Raw genomic sequence first — 19,342 nt, 5'->3', positions numbered from 1 at the left:
GCAGTCATGTGATCTGAAATGCTCCTGCCCAGGTATAGTTTCTCAGCAGCAAGCATAGAATTCAGATCCAGCTTTTTCCAACTCTTGTCTCTTATCAAAGAGGATAAGGCCAGTTGGAGGGAGGACATGAGCGAGGTTTAGGGAGCATGAATACCTTTTGCCTCCACTTTGCCTGTAGCCTCTTTCCCCATCCCATATTTTTAAAAGTGCTAAATCTTTCCACTTCTTTTATCTACAGAATGTCGTCTCTAAGTATGGTGCTCAGTTTCGTGGAAATTCACAACATGACGCCCTGGAGTTCCTACTATGGCTGCTGGACCGCATGCACGAGGACCTGTGTGCCACATCTCTTAATCAGAAAGGGAAGGCGTCTGGAAAGGTCAGTGTCTGATGGGGATAATCTGTGGTTTTACCCTGAAAGCTTTCTCAGCTTTATGTTGATCGTAAGTTTCCCGCAAAGTGCCTACCAAATAGTGGAAATGTATATGAAGTTGCAGTGCTGGTTATTGCATAACTCTGCATGCGTCTGTTCCTTTCTGACTCTTTGATTTCAGATGGCCTGTCAAGCATGATGGTCTTTGCCTCATTCCCTAATACGAAGCATGCTTGTTGCTGGACATACAGATAATTCTGAGGCGGGACTGGGGGTTGACTACTGGTGTCACAAGTACTGATAATCTCTTCGGCAGGGGAAGATAGTGCTGTTTCTCTAATGCCATTCCTAGGTGGCATGTCTCCCAAGACAGGGCTGTGACTAAAACTGCAGCCCTATTCATGCTTGCTTGGGAGTAAGCCCCATTTAATAAAATGGGATGACTGGAATCGAATTTTTGAGGGACTGCATCTCCCGACAGCTTGACACTTATATAGCACAGTTGTCTTTTTCTGAGGAGAGAAGGGAGGAAAAGGGAGGAGAACGTAAAACTAGAGGTCTGGAGGAGAACTTAAGCCAGGAACGGACTTGTGAATGCCAGAACAACACAAGTGGGAACTGAAGCAGTTGCGGAAAAGGATTTCTTGGTGTCCTGCTACCAGACTGAAGCTGAAGATAGAGACTTCACAAATTAACTGTGTTAGGAGAGCCCTTGGATTCTGCCCAGGGCCTGCAACGAGAGCATTCCTACTTTATACCAACAAGCATAAAAGGCCTAGTTAAAGCCTCACCCCTTGGAACCCAGTTATTACTTCCCACCACTTCTCAGTTGAAGCTTCCCTGTTTATTTCCTCATTAAAATTCTTATTACTATTAATTATGAGCCACTACAGTTGCTGGAACCCTCCAGGGTTGATAATAGAAGTGCCTTCGACACCTGCCTCAAAGCTCATCACCTGAAGTACGCTACTAATCTGTACAGATATTACACATTTCTGTACTGTGCTTGTAAACAACATTCCATTAAAGCTCTGTTAAAGGGGCAGGGCATTTTCCACGTAACTCTCCAGCTGCCATTGGAGGCTGGGTCAGGTGCAAATGGCTTCCAGAGCACACAGTTCTTTGCTGCCACCAACCCAGGGTCCATGCAAAACATGTGCATCTTCTGTGCCACATCTTGAGGCTTAAAGAACAACACCTGAGGAAATCCTGCATCAGTAATTGATTGTCAGTGTTAAATTTCATAGTCTCAAAACAAAAAAACAAAAACCATACCAATGGTGGCTGGCCTTTGTGGAGATGAAGGATAGAGCACCTGTCACCTCCACTGCACAAGGCCTGTATCTTTGGAGCACCTGTCAGCAGTGAACCTCATGCAGCACAGAGGATGGTGGCCAAATGACAGGAACGGGGGATAGGAGCGGCATGGATGAATGGTGCTTACCTGTCTTCTTGATTCACTGGCAGCAGTTGCTGTCGCTTCCTCACCTACTTCCCTGACAAACATGGGGAACACCTGGGGAAGTACCAGTGGATGACATGGTGCCTGCAGGTGTTGTGTTGGGGAACACGACACTAAAGCATGCATTTGAATAATTGGTGAGGGCCCACATTAATCAGGGAGAATGAATTTTAATCAGAGGACATATTTGGTTATGTTTTAGGCTGTTTTGATTCTGCCGTATTAATTAACAGCGAATGAAAAGTAAAATATTAGCAGTGGTTTTTTCTTCTAATCAGGAGTAGCTTTTGTTTATTAAATTGTAATCTGTCTTCTGCTGCTGAATACATTTAAATTTAACTGATTAATTGGTTAAAAGACAGATAATTAATCAATTGAGAACTCTTTGATTGGTAGAAAGCCCTAATTAAAATAGCAAATAGTTTAGAACCCTCAGACTTCAGCATTAATAGTTCACTGTGGTAGATTTTCTGATCAGTGATCCAGAGGAGTTAGCCGTGTTAGTCTGTAGTAGCAAAATAGAAAAGAGTCCAGTAGCACCTTTAAGACTAACCAATTTTACTGTAGCATAAGCTTTCGAGAATTACAGTTCTCTTCGTCAGATGCATCTGATGAAGAGAACTGTGCTTCTCGAAAGCTTATGCTACAGTAAAGTTGGTTAGTCTTTAAGGTGCTACTGGACTCTCTTCTGTTTCGGACCAGTGTATCTTTTAATGTGGTCTAGGACAGCACAGGTTTGCTGCATTCTGAGGATAATTGCTTGCTGCTAGGGCTTAGAAGATTTCTGCATGTGCTAGGGTGCAAAACTTCGCACTAGCCCTTTACACGGAGTTAAACCTAGCACATCCCAAACTGCTTTTCCCTTGCACAAGATATTGTGCAAGCAGTTTCTGGGCCCTATAAGATTGAGGCAGAAAAGTGATAGGTATTGTGTAAAATATTGCACAACTCTGCTGAATTGCTGGATCCAAATGTAGAGCTAGTCAGTTTGTACGCTTGCCCACAAGGACAGATTTGTTATTTCATTTTGTAGGTACTAGGAGCTTTTGATAGTGGTGGATTTGGAATGTTTCTCCTGGGCTAGCAGATTCTAATTAGACAACACGTACTGGTGGAGATGGCTCCCAGTTCTGCAGAATGAGGATAATAATAATGATCTGTTTCACAGGATTATTGTAAAGCTCGGGATTACTGGGAAAATATTTGTGAATTGCTTGTTACATTCAGAATGTGCCAAATGTTACTATTAGATGGTTGCATTAATGTTAGAATCTCAGCATAGATTTATTTCAAAATGCAGCCAAGTGCATGCTGTCTCATGTCAAACCCTTTCACGGGCAAGTGGCCACCCATTCTGATAAATTTGTGGTTAAGGTTGTGACTTAGTTCTGAGTGCAACCTATTAGCGGGAAAAAAATAGACCATCTTGCCTGAGGATATTTCTTCAGCTAAGTGTTGCATCTGCAAACCTGGGAGAAAAGAATTTGTGCCAGTGGGGGAGGAATCAGAGCTGCCTAGCTTCAGAGCGTAATGAGAGAGGAAAGATATGTACAAAGTCCAAGGCTGTCTCCCATGGCTGGAATGTACTGCAGTGTTTCAGAAAGCCTGGAAAAAAAGTGCTGATGCTTTTACAAATGACATCTAAATCAGTATTTGCATTTTCCATAACAGTAAATTGAATGAAACAATGTAATTTACCAGATGGCATGTGCATACACACAAGCTCTCACGCACACACACAATTTAAAAATTCTTTCACTTTTTAGTAATAACATTGTGACTTCTTTGTGGGATCCAAAACTAGGGGTCCCTGTGCGGGGTAAGAGATTCCCTGCCTCTATCTCCTGTTTCCCGCCACTGGTCCTGCAGCCAGTGGGGAAAAAATAATATAAGAAGAAAAAAGTTGTCAGTGACAGCCTGATGTCATTTCTGGGGAAAATCCAGAAGTGATGTCAGTCAGCTCTAGGAATTGCCAGAAACTCTGTGGTAAAGCCATAGAGTTTCAAACAATTCCTAGAGGGGTGTGCTATCACTTCATTTATTTTAGTACATACTTACTTAACATCACACTGTCTTCTGATAGTGCCTCCCCATGTCCCCACCTCTCTCGACTCCTGAGACTGAGATCCTGCTGTGGGACCATGGAATCTATCCCCAGCTCCAGCAGACGTCTTTGCCCTAATCACTGCTCAGGATGGTTTCCTGGTGTCAGCAAGGATGGACCTGGCACCAGAGCTGGGCTAAGTAACTTTGGGTCTGCTGGCTGTGTAACAAAGCTGGGGAATATGGAGCCCCTTTGAGAATGATGGTTCCATCCCAAAGGGAGGTCAGGAACTTCTATGGAGAAGCAGGGCCTCAGGGGCTGGGCTAGGTGGGATGTCTGAAGGAGTGTAGTAGGAAGGAAGACAGAGGACACGACATGGATACCAGATTGGAGAGAGAAGGTTGTTCAAAGAACAAGCCTGGCAAGTGGCTCTGGATTAAGACTGCCAACTAGGTTCTAGTAGACAGTTATGTGAATTGTTCCCCAAACAATAAAAGTACTAGGATATGGACTCTTGCTTCTCATTTCTCTCTAACACAGTGTTTCCCAACCTTTTTTCCCTGGAGGAACCCCTAAATTAATTTTTCACATCTCCAGGAACCTCTAGCTATGAAAACATTTACAGGCCAGAAAAAGTTGACGATGAGGAGCACAATTCAATTACTGCTAAATTATTGTCAAGAAAATTTATTTGTAAAGACCTGCTCATTCTTTGTGTGTGTGAGAGAGCTTACAAGCTTATATTGTAAGGAAAAAAGTGAGGCATTTTCCTGTCTTTTTTGTATTATCTAACCTTCTCCCTCCCAAATATCAAATCAAAATAAAGTTTACTTAATTATCAAAATAAAGTTTATATCCAAAGTCAATATAAGGTTTACTTTCAATGTGATATTTGTGCATAGGTTTTTTTTGCTGAAAAGTTGAATTCTTGGCCAGATTTGTATATTTGGAATTTTTTTGTGATATCTCAATTTTAATTTATTTATTCCACAGTTTCTCACAGAACCCCTGATGGTGTCTTGTGGAACCCCAGCTTCCATGGAACCTGCCATAACACACGGAGGCCTTGTATGTGCCTCCACCACCTGGGTGTGCTACAGAGATTCAGATGTGACACATTCCTGATTAAAAAGGGATGTTTTTAGTATCCCTTATGAAAGCGCCCAGAGTATCTGCTCCCCTTCCCCTTTTTTGGAGGAGTACCGAAAGAATGTTTGTGAAGTGCTTTCAATACTTGAAATGCCCTATTGAAATGCTATTAAAATTAGTATGATAGCCTGGTCTACAGCATCTCCTAAATGATCTTACCCTCTCATCTAATCTCATCTGCATCTTATCATCATTGTTTGAATCATACCGTCTCTGAATTGGCACAGACATGAGCTCTGGGGCTCTCTTCACTGAGTTAAGTGTCTGGGACCAGGCTCCAAGATTGCGCACAGTTTCCCCTGCAGCCTCTTCCCTTACTGGATCATTTCCCCTAAATAGTGTCTTTCCAAAAACAGCTTACAATCTAAGTTTCAGTTAAAATCAATTGTATTAGAACACAGCAAGAATATCACTTAAAACGAATACTGTTATAAAAATTCATATAGAAAAACACACAGGAGAGTGGGAACAGCTCAGAAGGAAACAATTCTACAGGCTCAGTAGCCTACTCCAGCAAACAGCAGAAGGTCTTTAGGGACAGGACTGCCTTAGGCCCTTTCCAGAATGCTGGCATGGGGTCACCCATGCCTCTTCTGGCAGGTCATTCCATAAGGTTGGAGACTCTACCAAAAGCACCTGCAGTGGTTGTGTGGAGGTGTACATCTTCAGGATACAGGGGATAATTTAGCCATGTAAGGCTAACCAGCAGAGGGCCACAAGGCACCTGAAATCTCATTGTCCCTAGAAAGCTGTGTGTTTTGTAAGGCAAGTGGGGGAATGCATGCCTACTGGTAGTTCATACTGACTCTTTGTGTCCTGATGTGTACAGGCTGTAAGTTTCAGACTTGTTTTTTCATTACATGTATCAATTACTGGAGGATAGAGTTCTTGTTTATTACCATGTGGACTTGGGGAAAAAAGATTCCGTGTAATTCAAAAGCCTACTTCTAGCACTTTGAAGTCATTTATTGCTGCTTTGTTCCATGCAACATCTTAACAATTAAGATTCTGAAACGGTATCTAATGACTCCTTAGATTCTGACTTTCCATTTAAAGATTAGTGATCAAGAATGGAAATAGGGAGCTGGGAAAAGGCAAAAGCATCCTATTCTGACCCAGATGAAGACGTCTCTGTGATATGATAGAATTCTGGAAACCTCTAAAGCTATCCGGTCCATCTGCCTTGGTGGGAAATTCCATTCTGCCTAGGTGATATGTACCATGGAAGCAAGGCAGAGAGCCAAGCTACAAGAGGCAAATTACACGAGGAGGAACACATCAAAGGAGTCGCACCCTTAGCTGGGAAGCTGAGTTTTAAAAGATTGGAAGACTTTGTTAATTTCCCCTCTCTACAGAGCCAGAGTGATGGCTGCTTAGAGGGTTTGTTAATGTCCTCTTTGCCTCTGGAAGGCTTTGTTAGTTTCATTCTCCCCTTCTAAGAGGCAAAGAGGAAATTAACAAACCCTTTGAGCAGCCATCTCCCTGGTTCTGTAGAAAGGTGAAATTGACAAAGCCCTCTGATCTCTTTTAAAACTCAACCTCCGGGCTAACATTGCGACTCGCTTCATGTGCTCCTCCTCATGTAATTCATCTCTTGTAGCTTAGCACAGAGTAGGCTGAGATCTATGGTGAAATTTTCTATATTTTTTCAATATTGGAGCGCTCACCTAATATACCTTTCGTTGTTGCTATCTGTTATACCACAGAAGAAGGAGAAGGAAGCTTTATATCAGACAGTACCAGTCATAAATATATTTATATGTCTTTGTTTTAATGCTAATCAGGTGTTTTTGTCTAGAAGGCTGTCTGTGTTCATGGCAGTTGTCAAACTCTGATTGGCAGCTAGCCCCAGGCAAAGGTAACAAGCCACCAAATGTACAGGCTTGTTCTTCCTTCTCTCTTAGGCAGATGCCTTAGTACCTAAACCCCATCTTGGTGAGATTCTATCTAAAATCCTCAGACAGTGCCTTCAGAGAGACATCAGTATGACTATTGTTACGGTTTTTGAATAGCAGCACAAATTTCTGCAAACCTAGGCAGGCAAATTAATAAGCCTGTTGCACAAACCTCTAAGTGTACAAAATTGAACTGAGGAAGATTTAGCTATATACTAAGCATTAACAGTGGATGCATCTCAGTTGTGCTTTGCTAAAAGCCATATGTATGACAGTGGTTTCCTAAATAGGTGGTGTTTGAACCAAGCAAGATATCTTTGGCATTCAGAATACAGTTTCTGAAAACCAAAACAGAATAGTGTTAGCAAGGCAAGGAGATAGGTTTTTCACTTGTTGACCAGCTCAATTGGTGATCTGCCCTGGAACTTAGGATAGAGGTCTTGGAGGACAAGGACACAAAGCTGCCAGAGAGGGAACAATCTCATAGCTTGAGTAGACCTCTTGGCAGACTTGTCTGGCATTGGAGACAGAGGATCCAAACTGATAAAGAGTATAAGGCTCTTGTAGTTAGAAACTGGGGTTTGAAACAGATTTAGGATCCGGGAACTACAGGTTGGAGAATTCCTCCATCTGTCCACAGTCTTACACTCCCCATCAGTTCCCATGCCAATTGTAATGATGATGCAAGTCTCATGTGCTTATCTCAAAATATTTATTTATTTATTATATTAGATTTTTAGTCTGCCCTCCCCGCCAGGTGGGCTCAAGGCGGAGTACAACATTTCAAATTACATATATACAGTTAAAAACAGATAAAACAGTATACAAATAACATTAAAACAACTTTAGATTCAATTCCTTACTTTTCCAGTTACAGGGACTCAGAGCGGGACCACAAGTGACGCCTGACACAGGTTGGACACTAGTCAGCTTCCCTCAAGTTTTGATGGGAAATGTAGGCATCCTGGTCTTGCAGCTTGACTCTCTGACTGCTGTCCAATGGACTTTTCAACTGTCACTTGTCCAACATTCCGCCAAGCTGCCTACATTTCCCATCAAAACTTGAGGGAAGCTGGCAAGTGTCCAACCTGAGTCAGGCGTCACTTGTGGTCCCGCTCTCAGATACTAGGACCAAGACAGACCACTTGCCTGAAGCCCTAGTTAGCTGCTACCTGTTGGAATAGCAGTGGTTTGAATAGAGAACCAATTTGATCCTCTTTGGCAAAACCAGAAATATGCTTGTATTATACATACACAAAAGGTTGTTGGCAGTATTTGAAAAATGGAATTGAACCTGGGTCATCCAGATCCTTGTCCATCACTCTAGCCACTACATCACACTGGCTGTCATCAAGAGGGTAAGAAAGTTACTGCACCGTCCTAAGATCACTTCCTGGGAGTAAATAACAACAACAACAACAACATTCGATTTATATACCGCCCTTCAGGACAACTTAATGTCCACTCAGAGCGGTTTACAAAGTATGTCATTATTATCCCCACAACAAACCCCCCTGTGAGGTGGGTGGGGCTGAGAGAGCTCCAGAGAACTGCGACTGACCCAAGGGCACCCAGCTGGCTTCAAGTGGAGGAGCGGGGAATCAAACCCGGCTCTCCAGATTAGAATTCCGTGCTCTTATCCACTACACCAAAGTGGGTCTCATTGAATAGACCTGAGTGGGATTCTGAGTACACCAGGCTAGGACTGCTCTCTTACAATGTAATCCTAAGTGGCGTCATACCTTTCTAAGCCATTTGACCTTAATGGACTTAGGAGGGTGCGACTCTGCTTAGGATTGGACTACTATTTTAAGAAATGAATTGAGATTTCCAGGAATCCATATTATATCCATTTCATATTATATGTTTCAGAAAGAAAGGGAGAGAAAGTGCGTGGGCTGGCAAATTACCTCTCTGCACATTGCTACAATTGTTCATCTTTACTTCAGGAAAGGAAATAGGATCTGAGAGTACTTACTGTATCTCACACAGGAGGCCTTTGAACTTGCCCTTAAGAACAAAGACCTCTTGTGCAGTTTGTTATGGCTCCCCAGCTATCATATACTATGGACGCATGGTGAAATGGCTTTCATGCACTTTCCTACGCAGAACATGTGCAGGAACACAATAGAAGAGGCTGTGAGGCACCCATCTGGCTTGGGAAGGGAGCCAGAAGTGAGAGGAAAGATAGCCCTTTCTAACGAGTTCTGATCATGTAACATGATTGGATCTTGGTAGTTCATTTACATCTTGTACAAGATCCTATATCTTTGTGCTTTACTTTCTCTAGCGATGTCGGGCTGGGCACATCATGCCTGCAGAGGCTGAATGGACTGTAATCCTACATGCCGAGATAAGTGTTTGATTGTGCAGCCTTATCTCTTGCTCTGCCTCTGGCTGTGATTTGCTCCGGTGGTTCCCTGGAGAAGACAGATTGTGTGATTCCTGGAGTGTACTGGGGCTGGCAATATTATAGTCTATCCACTCACCCCCCAACAGCAGTATTGCCTTTCTCCCTTTAGGTGGGGTGGTTTTTCAGCTGTAGCCACTAGAGCTGAAGCATGGAAGATGTCTGTCTGCTGAGATGCAGTGTGCTTATTCTTGTTCCTAAGCACTGGAAAGTGCTGCACCGTTATATCTCTTGCACACCCTCTACTTCAGGGTCTGTTGGGCAGCTGTGATATCATAGCAGCCTGTTTTCATTTCCTTTTCCCTGAGCTTGTTTTTAATGTCATGATGAAAGCTTAGCATCACTCTCCATAGATATCTATCGCCGGTTATGGTTTTATTTTTTCCAGAGGAGCGAGGGTACACATTTTCTGAGACTGACAAAAATGCACAGGTTTTGTTTGTTGCCTATTAATGTGCTCCTTGTCACGTACTAGTTCTTTAAAAAAAACCTTTTGATTAACTTATAGTGTTGATGCAAGATGCGTGCACTAGATAGATCAATAGGTCAGGCTCAGAAGTCAAAAGAAAATAATTCTCTGCCAAGTGTACAGACGCGCCACTTACGTCATGTGCATTCCAACACTTAGCTGCTACTATCTCCCGTACTCTGTATCTGTTTTTCACACAAATGTACACGTATCTCTTTCCTGCATGTACACACATTTCTTTCTCTGAGTCCTTGTCACATATGCAAACTGGCTATTTTTTTCTTTTGCATGCCCATGTGCACACAGATGTATACGCACAAAAGCCTTACCAAAAGGAAGTCACCTGTTTTTGTAGAAGACACATAAGGTTTGTGAGCAGTTGAAGAGAGAATTAATTGGCACTTATCCCAGTTTGAAAATGTGCCGTTTTTGAGGACATGCAGTGAACACTGAACTCCTCCTGAACAAAGTGATGCGTTTCTCTTGTTGCTGGTGGAAACAGGAGCCTCGGGAGAAGAAGCGCTTAGAACCCGATTTTAGCACAAGCGGGGAATTGTTTTGGGGTGGGGAAGCTGGAAGGTAGGAAGATGTGAGGTCAGTTGAAAGTACCTTTAAAGGAGCCAGCAGAATGCAAGTTAGAACATCAGCACAGCAGACCTAGTATGTGTTTCAGGGCATAACTCAGGATGTACACTGGGGCAGGTAGAAGTGTTGTCAGCTCTCATGCTGACATGCATCTCTGTGTCAAAATCCACATTCAGGTCTCCCTAGAATAACAAATGAGATGGCTCGCTTGGACTCACATGTGTCCTTGAGCCTGGGGGCCCAAGATGGCCCGCAGAAAGGAGGTAGGATGGGACATAAGGAAGATAAGGCTAGTGTCAACACTTGCCAGTTCCTTCAACTGAAGGAAAACTGCATGGAAAAGGAGGAGGAGCTCATCAATTTGAGGTAGTGGTTAAGAGCGATGAGACTCTAATCTGGAGAGCCGGGTTTGATTCCCCACTCCTCCACTTGAAACCAGCTGGGTGACCTTGGGTCAGTCACAGCTCTCCGGAGCTCTCTCAGCCCCACCCACTGCAGGGAGATAGTTGTGGGGATAATCCTACTATATAAAAGGCTAAGCATGTTCCAGACAACTCACTTCCTACCCTGGTATGCCTCCAGAGGGCGCTGCCATGGAGGAAAGCCCAGAAGAAGCAGCCTGTCCCTCCAGAGAGCGCACCATGGTAGGAAGCCCAGGCTGAGATCAGACATGGAGGCGGCAGCAATGCCTGCCCTCTGCCTTCATGCAGCTGGGATCCAGAGTGGAGCAGGTGGCAATGCCTGCCCCCCGCCTTCATGCAGCTGGGATCAGGAGCAGAGCAGGTGGCAATGCCTGCCCCCTGCCTTTACACAGCTGGGATCTGGAGCGGAGCAATGCCTTCCCCCTGCCTTCACCCAAATGGGATCAGGACCAGAGCAGGTGGCAATGCCTGCCCCCTGCCTTCACCTAGCTGGGATCAGGAGCGGAGCAGGTGGCAATGCCCACCCCATGCCTTCACCCAGCTGGGATCAGGAGTGGAGCAGGTGGCAATGCCAGCCCCCATTCACCTAGCTGGGATCAGGTGTGGAGCAGGTGGCAATGCCCACCCACAATCTTCACCCAGCTGGGATCAGGAGCAGAGCAATGGGCTGTGCCCACCCCCTGCCTTTACCCAGGTGAGATGAGGCACAGAGCAGGTGATGATGCCTGCCCTCCTCCTTCACCCATCCAGGATCAGGTGTGGAGCAGGTGGCAATGCCTGCTCCTCCTTCACGTGCCTGGGATGAGGCGTGAAGCAGGTGGCAGTTCCCTCCTCCTCTTTCACCCAGCCGGTATCAGTCACAGAGGAGGAGGCAATGCCCACTTCCCCACCTTCCCCTTTCTAGAGCCCATTGTATTTCCCCCCACAACATACTTTGTTTCTAGTAATAACATACTTTGTAAATTGCTCTGTGTGGGTGTTAAGTTGTCCTGAAGGGCGGTATATAAATCGAATGTTGTTGTTGTTGTTATTCCCAGGAAATCTCTGTATCCCCTCACGGTCCTTCTAAAAGTACTGCTAGGAAGGACACACTGTCCTTGGAACCTCCTGATTCCAGGGCACTGTTTGCACCATGCCTGGGTCCTTCCCATGCAACAAGACTGTGAAGCCCATCGTAGCCCATCCGTGATCAGCACCCCCCATGTTTCCCCAGCACGGACACCCACAGGCCTCATAGCTGGAAAGAAGGGGGTTGTGATTCCTCCTTCTCCTGATTAGGACCTCTTTGTAACCTAGAGAAATCTGACCTCCTTCCTCCCTGGCCTGGATGTCAGCCCCCATTTATTCCTCCCTCCCCTCTCCCATGCCTCCTCAATGGATGGTCCCACAGTAGTCCTGGATAGCGGGTTCCTCTGAGAGTTTGGGCCAGTCCCTCCCACCCCTGGTGCTCAGCCTCCTCCTTCTTCCTCCTCATCCCCTCAGGGCTTTGCGGAAGGCTCTCCTGCCACTCTCGCACCTCAGAGATGTCAGCTGATCCAGCAGGATATGCCCTGGCTTCCCATTCTGATGGCAGCCAGCTGACTGCACGGGGTCCCATTGTCTGCCTCCCAGCCATCCAGGGTCCTCTGCCAAACCCTCCCCATCAGCTGGGCCATTCTGAGGGGTCTGCCCATTCCATCAGCTTCTGGACAGATTCTCTTCAGTGTCAACAGCCAAGGCCTTGGGCCTAGCTCCAGGCCCAGGCCTTGGGTACCTTCCTCTGTTGGACAGCTCCTTTGTTTGTTAACTCACCACCAGGTTCCTGGAGAGTAGGTTTTCCCCAATCTTAATCATTAGCATAATAAATGAAGTGTACATTGGCCGCGCATGAGATAGAGAGGATATGTGTTTGGCGTTCTCTGCACCTGGCACACACTGGGGCAGCAGAAGTCTGGGAGAAACTTAGACTTTCCTTGGCATCAGATGTGGTTCTCTGAAGAGGCCCATCCTCATTCTTTCAGAACGCTGAAACACGACACACACTTGGACTGAAATGATGGGCCACACTGAAAGCAGCTTCCTGAATGCATGGGTTTGTGTGTGTGCGTATTTTATGCTAGATGTCTACTTCTGCCCAACCTGGACTTTCAAAATTTCAATAACCACAGCTGTCTCAGCTCATCCCCAGAAGACCCCACCGTTCCTACACATCCTTTAAATAACTGTCTCTGCGCTGGGCAGATGGTAGAATTCATTAGCCCTCACTGATCCTTCCCTCAGCCTGATTGCCTTGGCGCTCTCAAGACATGGCTCAAACAGAGCTGCCTGCTCAAGCTGTTAATGCAGTCCCGAAAGCAGGAGGAGGCGGCGGCGGTGGAGCGGGGGGCAGATACTCAGACTCTTAAAATGCAGAGCGTGAGCTTTAGCTTTGTGTAACTGCTTGGCAAGGACTTTGGTGCTGGGGGAACCCTGAGATCCCTGGGTGGGGATTCCAGGATCCCTGTCAAGCTTTCCTCTGGAAATGCATGTGCTAATAGTAATAATAATAACATTCGATTTATATACCGCCCTTCAGGACAACTGAATGCCCACTCAGAGCGGTTTACAAAGTATGTTATTATTATCCCCACAACAACAATCACCCTGTGTGGTGGGTGAGGCTGAGAGAGCCCTAAGAGAGCTGTGACTGACCCAAAGTCACCCAGCTGGCTTCAAGTGGAGGAGTGGGGAATCAAACCTGGCTCTCCAGATTAGAGTCCTGTACTCTTAACCACTACACTAAACTGCTGAGTCTGAGATGAAAGAGCTTAGAAATAGTAAAGCCACCAGTGTGTGTGTGTGCGCAGTTACCACACAAAAAAGCCCTGTAACTCTAGGTAAACTTCACTGCCTCAGAGCCAAACTACAAGTGACGCCTGACACAGATTGGACACCTGTCAGCTTCCCTCAAGTTTTGATGGGAAATGTAGGCGTCCTGGTTTTACAGCTTGGCTCTCCATTACAGTTGCAAGACCAGGATGCCTACATTTCCCATCAAAACTTGAGGGAAGCTGACAAGTGTCCAACCTGTGTCAGGCGTCACTTGTAGCTTGGCTCCCAGTTGCCACTTTAGTTATTTATCTGGATCCATACCCTTAGATCATAAGAAGATCTCTGCTGGATCAGACTAAGCATGTATCAAGTCCAGCATCCTGTTTTCTACCGTGGCCAACTGGAAGGTGTACAAACAGGACATGGGGGCCAAGCTTTCCACTAATGTCCCCCCCCCCGCCAGCAGCTGCTCTTCAGAGATAACCTACCTCTGAAAATGGTTGCAGTTAGCCATCATAGCTAATAGCTACTAAGAAACGTATCCATGATATTTTCGAATCCCATCTTACAGCCACCCACATTTGAGGAATCACTACATTGTGACAGTGAATACTGCAGAAGTACTTTCTTTTTTCTGTCCTGAATCGCCTACCCATTACATTGCTCTTCATGTTATATTCATCACACAGAGGATCTTTTAAATAGCTTCTGTTTGGTAGCTTACCCCAATGCTGCACGTGGACTTTATTCATCCTTCTGGCCACACCAACCTCTGCTGTGTAGTCCATTTTAATATGTTGTCCTTCTTTAGGTTCCAGGTAGTGTGTGTCCACTTGACCCAAGCCTTTGGTGTTTATGCATGCATGGATGTTAGTTGTCAGTTGATGTTTTGTTGATGCTTCTGGCACGGTGGCATTGCAATTTTTATTGCTGCTGGTATTGCTATTGTTCTTGTTTTATATTGTTTGCATTTCTAATTGCTAAGAGGCCTTGGAACAGAAAGATGGCATATAATTTTAGAAACTATCAACATACAATATGGAATCTTTCCGTAGCAGGTCATAGAGAGGACACTACACAATATAATGTGAGCAGGGGCAGGGCACGATACAGTGGCTGTTCATGATTAAAAATAATGTATGGAGTATTCTTTAACAGAGGTGTGCAGAGGTCCATGTAAATGCAAACTTAGGCCTGAAAGCCTATCTTCATGAGGGATTCATTAGCCTACCATGGGATCTGTGTCATAGGTGGTAGATTCCCTGTGAAAGCTATCACTGGAATTGTCTACTCATTACTTAAGGTTCAGGGGTAGATTGGGCATCCTACTTATTTATCAGCCACCTAGTTCCCCACTAGACAACATGACTGACCTGGTAGAGGTGATTTCTGGCTTCATGCAAGAGATTCCCAGATTGATTGTTCTGGGTGATTTCAGCATTCATGTTGATGACACCTTGCTTGGGCTGGCTCAGGATTTCATTGCCTCTCTGACTGCTCAGGTTGTAACAGCACCCCCCCCCCCCCACATACAAGGACATGTCTTGGACTTTGTATTTTTCAGTTCAAGGTTCTGGTTGTTACCTACAGTGCCCTGAATGGCCTTGGAGCCTCATACCTGTAGGACTGCCTCTCCTGTCATGCTGCACTGTGACAGCTTTGCTCATTTTAGAAAAGCCTGTTGGTATTAACCTGCAAATGTGCTTTCCCAGTGGTTGCTCCCACCTTGTGGAATGGCATTTATATAAAGTGATTTGAATCAGGATTGTAGTCCTCTGCAATGATTATTATAGGTATCACCTGTTTTTACTGAATTCTTTACCTTGCAATCCACTTTATATATTGTTTATCGTATATAGTATATGTTGCCTTAGATAATTTGTTGTTCACATTGTTCTCTAATTCTGTAAACCTAGTCCTATTGCATTCTTCATTTGTTGTTTTATGCTCTCAGTCTGAATTTTTTTATATCCTGTAATCTGCCTTGAGTCTCAGTGAGAAAGGTGTACTATAAATTAAGAAAGTAAATATGTGAGTCATAATTAATAGCATTTTGCCCCAAGAAACTGCATCATTTTTTGATCATTAGTACTAAGGGTATCACACGGCTTAGGTTGTGTAGACTTGGTGATGCCTTAGCGAAATTGGCAATTTATTGGAACAGTCACTCTGAGCTGTTTCCGGCAAATTGTTTCTTAATCTGTTTAGTACTTGTTACAAGACGGCACCTTTATCTAGTCTGTGGTATGTACATACCATTCTCTCTGGAACTGAAATACTGTTTCTCACACAAGAGGGAATTAAGTTACTGCATTTTCCTTGCAGAGGAAGATATATGCAAGTTACTGAAGCAATTCTTGTGAATTTAACCACTAGCAGTGCAATCTTATAGATTGCATAGAATTGCACAGTCTCTTTCTCTTTTTATGATATGAAACCTTACACTGAAAATTTATGATTTGCTCTTCCCTCTGCAGGAGTGTGCCACTCACTCAATAAATCCTGACGCTCTTGAACCATGAATTTCGCTCTTGAAGGTTTTTGTTTTTAATGCTAGTTTGTTTCTGTAAGGCTGTGAGGTTATCTGGTAACCCGAATTCTCTTAGAGCTTGTGCCCGTAGATACCAATAGCTGAGAAGGAGCCAGAGGATATTCTATGAGGTCTTCTGCCTAAAATCAGTAATGGCAGGGTATGCTGCCTCTGAGTGTGAAAGAGCTTTGTTTCCCCAGGTGCTGCCAATTTTGCATGGTGGCCTTCCTGATCCCACGGGACCTGACAAGGGCTGTCTCTCAAGGGAGCTTCCCTGAGTGGCAAGATAAAGTCTGCGGCTTCACTTGCTCCACTGATCTTTGTCTTCCAGTGCTCATCTGTCAGTTTGCAGCCCCAACATTCTCCTGTGTTCCCATCTGGAGTCTTCTTCATATTTTTAGGGCATTTTAGATTTGTTTGAATTGGTGGGATTTTTAAAAATCTTTATTGCAAACCAATGTTGCTTTTTTAAGCTGTCTTGCATCTTTGGAAAAAAAACAGGTTATAAACAATTATATTAATAAAATACATGAGTTAAAGAATACCCCCTTGGCTACTTTATGGGGATGAATTTGTTTGCATGGAAGCATATCAGTATTCCTGTGTATTTACACATAGGAAAAACAGGGTTTCATCCTTTGAATGGCAGCACATAGTGGTGGTTATATGTTGTGAATATTTTACAGACCAGGAAACCAAAGAAAGATTGTGCCCTGGCTGTGGCCATAGAAGCAATAAGAGAGGTCTTTCCAGAGCAGTAATCATATAAAAAGATCAACTCTCATTTTGCCCATTAGTTAAATACATGTGTTTTCCATGTGTTTCTCTTTCTCCTGCCATCTCCTTAGTCCTCCTTATAGCCATTCATGCTGGAAAGTAGGTAAGGTAAAGGTAGTCCCCTGTGCAAGCACTGAGTCATTACTGACCCATGGGGGGACGTCGCATCACGACGTTTTCTTGGCAGACTTTTTACAGGGTGGTTTGCCATTGCCTTCCCCAGTCATCTACACTTTACCCCCAGGAAACTGGGCACTCATTTTACCGACCTCGGAAGGATGGAAGGCTGAGTCAACCTTGAGCCAGCTACCTGAACCCAGCTTCCGCCAGGATCGTAGTTAGGTCATGAGCAGAGCTTGGGCTGCAGTACTGCAGCTTACCACTCTGCGCCACGGGGCTCTCATACTGAAAAGTACATGTTATTGATTGATTGATTGATTGATGTCATTTATAGTCTGCCTTTTTCACAGACTCAAAACGGATTGCATAGTGTGAATCTGTACAATCAATATCATGCCATTTCACTATACATGTAATGATTATATACAAGCAATTTGCAAGAAAGAAAGAAAAAGAGAGAGAGAAAGAGAGAGAGAAAGAAAGAAAGTGTTTAAAGATTTAACGTTGTTGAAACAGAGCGTGGACAAATTCCATGAATGATATATTAAAAAACGTAAGAACTACCTAGTAAGTTCATACTTATAGCAAGAGTAGTGAAGTCTATGACCCCTTGCCTTTTACAGCAATACTAGTAAATTCTATGATCCTTCATCGTTCACAGAAATGGTGAAGCCTGTGGTCCCTTCTTATCCTTTACCTGATGGATCTCTTGAGGCCGCTTTCTTACAGTACTGCCCTCCCATCTGAGCAAACAGCTCTCTTGAACAATCCGGTTTTGCATCATTTACAGAAGGCCAGGAGAGGGAGCTTTCCTAACTTCCTCAGGCAGGCCATTCCATAAAGTGGGGGCCACCACAGAGAAGGCACCTGCAGAAGGCTCTGTTCAGATGAGCGAAGTTGCCAGGTAGAATTTAGGGAGAGAGGCAATCCCATAGATATGATGGACCAAGGCTGTGGAGAGCTTTGTAGGTGATAGCCAATACCTTGAATTGGGCTCAGTAACTGATAGGAAACCAAAGGAGTGACTGTAGAATGGAAGTAATATTCATAGTTCTCTTAGCTCCCAATAATAGCCAACCTGCAGCATTCTGCATGAACTGGAGTCTCCAAGTTAACTTAGAGGGGAGACCAATGTACAGTGCATTGCAGTAATAAAATGTTGATGTTACCATGCATGGATCCAGGTGGCCAGATCAGCTGTGTTGAGGTAGGGGGCCATCTTCCAAACTAGGCTGAGTTAGTGGAAAGCATTTTTTTGCAGCTGCCTTAATTTGCTTTTCTAGCAGTGGTGCTTGATCCAGTATAACCCCTAGGCTCTTGACTGAGTCTGTAAGGGTCCGACAAACTCCACTGAAAGTGGGAAGCATGATGTCCTTCAAGATCTCTGCCTTCCCAACCAGCGTCACTTCCACCTTGTCTGGCTTCAGTTTCAATTTGTTTGCTTTCAGCAATTTGACCACAGCCATCAAACAGCGACCCAAGATCTCTACTCCATCCCATGGTGATTTGGATAGTGAAATATAAATCCAGATGTTACCTGCTTATTGATGGCCTCCAGTTCCATAGCTATGAATGAGTTCTCCTAAAGGCTTTACATAGAGGTTTGTTAGAGTATGTAGATTTAATGGAGATGGGATGTAACTGGAATAGAAGGATAGGTCTTGCATATTAATGATTCCTCATTCTGCTTCTGTCTTTTATCCTGCCAGTCTTTGAAAGAGCGCAGAGTAATATACAAAATCAAAAAGAGTCCAGTAGCACCTTTAAGACTAACCAACTTTATTGTAGCATAAGCTTTCGAGAATCACAGTTCTCTTCGTCAGATGCATGGAGGGCAAGAAGAAACTGTTTCCAGTTTCTTCTTGCCCTCCATGCATCTGATGAAGAGAACTGTGATTCTCGAAAGCTTATGCTACAATAAAGTTGGTTAGTCTTAAAGGTGCTACTGGACTCTTTTTGATTTTGCTACTACAGACTAACACGGCTAACTCCTCTGGAGTAATATACAAGGTTCTCCACATGCACTTTTATCCTGAGAGGTAGATTATTTTTTTATTTACTCATTTATTTATTCAGTGTTTATACTGCTTCTCTTCAATTATGATCTCAAAGTGGGCTGGGGGGAGTGACAGGCCCTAGGTCATCAATGAGCTTTGTAAGCGTGTGGTTTAAACCCAGGTCTTTCTAGAAGTAATTTGACACTCTAGCCATTACACCACGCTCTATATAATACAGCATGTAGTAGTACCCAGTTTCCTGGGGGTAAAGTGTAGATGACTGGGGAAAGCATTGGCAAACCACCCCATAAAAAGTTTG

The 19,342-nt window shown here is 44.3% G+C and overlaps 1 protein-coding gene across 1 annotated transcript in view; it reads left to right on the top strand.

The window, feature by feature from the left end:
- The window catches only part of USP43 (ubiquitin specific peptidase 43), a 125,445-nt gene that overhangs the window by 20,051 nt on the left and 86,052 nt on the right, over positions 1 to 19,342 (top strand). The window contains exon 2 of the mRNA XM_054978260.1: positions 239 to 379. Coding sequence (XP_054834235.1) covers positions 239 to 379 — 141 coding nt within the window. The remainder of the gene's footprint in view (positions 1 to 238; positions 380 to 19,342) is intronic.

Source organism: Eublepharis macularius, chromosome 4 (genome assembly GCF_028583425.1).
Source record: "Eublepharis macularius isolate TG4126 chromosome 4, MPM_Emac_v1.0, whole genome shotgun sequence".
In the NCBI taxonomy this organism is placed as follows: domain Eukaryota; kingdom Metazoa; phylum Chordata; class Lepidosauria; order Squamata; family Eublepharidae; genus Eublepharis; species Eublepharis macularius.
Note: the sequence above shows the minus strand (reverse complement) of the source record. Positions and strands in the feature narration are given on the sequence as shown.